The following is a 2,814-nucleotide window of genomic DNA, read 5'->3' as shown; positions in this document are numbered from 1 at the left end:
GCTGAGAACTTGGCACACAGAAAGCAGAACCAAAGGCAAAGCATGGAAGGTAGGTGGACGAAGGAGATTCCTAGGGAAAGAGCAACCCATCTGTGTGGAGACAAACCTGAGTGAAGCAAAAGCACTTTGGGAAGAGGATCCCTGGGCAGCAGGTGGCCAGGGAACGTTCTGACGGGCTGCACCCTTGGCGTGACCTGCTCCCGGGGTCTAGGGACCTGAGGAGCATCCAGGGAATATGTCGGCAGGGTGCAGTGGTCAGGTCCAGAGCAGGCAGGGTCAGGAGGAGCATGAGTGTGGCGGGGGAGCACTTCTCACCTTGCTCTCTATTTAGGGCGAAGGCTGTGGAGGATGGAAACTGAGGAATGGTACCCAGCTCAGGGCCGCCATTACACAGACAGCAGGGAGTTGGAGGCCTTGCTGACCCTGCAGCTGAACCCTGCCACCTAGGGCAGATATTGTTGATCGCCATGGGCCCCACTCATCCCACAGAGGCTGTGGCACCCCTCTGTCCCCAGAGTCCCAGACATACCCTCCCTGCTGATCTCCCAGAGCAAAATTTTGAAGGAAGCTCTAGCCTGTCATGATTTCTCTAACCCTTTGTCAAGACCAAGATCTCCAGGGGCTTGTCTAAGAAAGATGTAGTGACACATGGAGTATTTGGAGCAGAGCTCATCAGTTCTTTATTGGAAAGGGGATGCAGTCTATAATGCGACACACCTGAGCACCTAGGAAGATATCGAGCTGAAGTTGTAGGTGGCCTCCTGTGAGCTCATAGCTTCCCTGGAAAGTATCGTGGAATTGGCAAATATGACCACGCCAATGGTCTTGAATGATGTGGACAGCTTTGAGCACAGCTCGGTACCGCTTGCGGACGAGCCACATTCGGACCCAGGACTGCAGCTTCACAGTGTCCCAGATTTGCAGCTTGTAGAACTCTAGTGCTTCCCTCCGCCTCTTCTCCAGCTGCCTGGCTCTTATCTGCCTCCACCAGCACTGGATGATCCATGCCCTGAGCGCCGCGTGCAGCAGGGTTCGTCGCAGTAGTGTGCCCCGCCACCAGGCCTGGATCTTCGATCCTGCCTGCACCATGTTGTCGGATGCCACCTTCTGTGAAGGGGTTTAAGGAAAGAGAAGGACACTTGAGGACAGAGTCCCCAAAACCTCAGCCCCAGAGTGTTTTAAGAAAGTCCTCTAATCCTCTGTCAACCATAATGTCTTCCCCTGAAGTCCAAGAACCTGTGCAGGGCAGCAGGTGAACACAGACTAGGAGCGCGACCTACCTCGGGCTGCTTCTCTGCCATGTCACTTAGTGTACACACACAGCACCTCCACCTCTGAGTCTCCCCGTCCTCCTTCTGAGATGTGAGCCCCCCTGCCCTTGCTACCTCACCTGGTTTTCCAAGGGCCTGGTTGGCCAGTTTGGAGCAAGAGTCCTGGGGTCCATAGGCTCCACCTGGGTGTGACTATCTACCTGGCACCCCTCACCTGCCCTTCAGACCCTCCTCCCTCAGGGAAGTGGCATCCTTTGCTCCCTGCCCTCTCCTCCCTGACTCCACCTCCGTCCACAGCTTGCTTCTCCCTCGGTCAATGCCAATGTGCTCCACACACTCTGGGACCTTTCTCCTCCACTTCCCACGTTCACTGCTTTTCATTCCATACCTGAAGCTTCTACTGACACACACACATGCATGCGCACATGTGGACACGCTCCCGCAGAAATCTGGCCTTGACATTCCCTTAGCTGGGCCATACATTCCCCAAACAGCCCTCCCGACACCACTCCCCAGCTCTCAAGCTCCCACTCCTCAGAGTTGCTCCTCCCCCAGCGAAGTCGGCCCTCTCAGTTATCTGCCTTAGTCTGATGGAGCAACTGCAGAAGAAACCAGCAAGCATGAGTCAGCCCTACGCATCCAGACTCAGACAAGGTACCCACTTCTCCTGGTTGGCCAGGACAATTTTTGGTGTCCAGTGCCTATTGTGAATACTAGTTAATAGCAACACAATTTTCTCATAAGCGCGCCTTGTTTTGGACAATATATTCCATGGCCATTCAAAACTGTGGACCACAGAGAAGACCGCCATCAGTCTGGTGACTAGATTCAGTGATGTGGCAGGTCATGGGTCACCTGTAACCTTGGAAACTTTCACCTCCTAATTGAGGCTTGAGTTGATGTTCTTGGGCCTTACCTTTTTTGTTGTTCTCCGTTTTGGTGTTTTTTCATCAGGTTTGGTTATACTTTCTGTAAATTTGACAGCCTTCTGAAATCAGAGTTAATGGAGGAGGGTTATATAGGCTGGTCTCGGTGGATCTCAGGACCAGTGTTTAATTCTTTGCTCACCTAGCACTCTGAGACATAGGGCCCATACTCTAACTGTGAAGAGCCACTTCCTCTGCCTGCAATTCTAGGGGGACTTAATACTAAATACTTCATACTAAGTGCCTGTGAGGGATGGGCCTTTAGATTCCTTACATCTACATTGCAGGGGTGCTGGGTACTGTTTTCCTGTGCTTTTGTCCTGCCACTGTCTCGAGGCACTTGTGCTCACTGTCTGAGCTACATGTCCTCACTCATGAAGTGGGGAAACCCTTGCTTTGTGGACTCACAGGTTCGTGGAACTGGGAGAAACACTTTCTGGTGGAAAAGACCCACTGTGTGTGTGACGAGCCAAAGGGTCCCCAGGAAGAGGAGCCTCTGCATCTGCGCTTGCACCTCACGCTTGAACCAGCCTAGCACGCTGCCTTCTGAGGTCTCACATGGTTCCACAGGCCTCATGGGTCCAGCCTCTCTTTGCTTCCACTGACATCTGTGCCTA

At 53.1% G+C, this 2,814-nt stretch overlaps 1 protein-coding gene across 1 annotated transcript in view; it reads right to left on the bottom strand.

Moving 5' to 3' along the window:
• Positions 1–678: 678 nt before the first annotated feature.
• The window catches only part of LOC102020048 (IQ domain-containing protein F5-like), a gene marked incomplete at its 3' end in the record, with an annotated part of 29,850 nt that continues 27,714 nt past the window's right edge, over positions 679–2,814 (bottom strand). Inside the window, 1 exon segment of the mRNA XM_013507566.1 lies at positions 679–1,107. Coding sequence (XP_013363020.1) covers positions 679–1,107 — 429 coding nt within the window.

This window comes from Chinchilla lanigera, unplaced genomic scaffold, assembly GCF_000276665.1.
Source record: "Chinchilla lanigera isolate Chin_1 unplaced genomic scaffold, ChiLan1.0 scaffold00131, whole genome shotgun sequence".
Taxonomy (NCBI): domain Eukaryota; kingdom Metazoa; phylum Chordata; class Mammalia; order Rodentia; family Chinchillidae; genus Chinchilla; species Chinchilla lanigera.
This window is presented reverse-complemented; position numbering and strand designations above follow the sequence as displayed.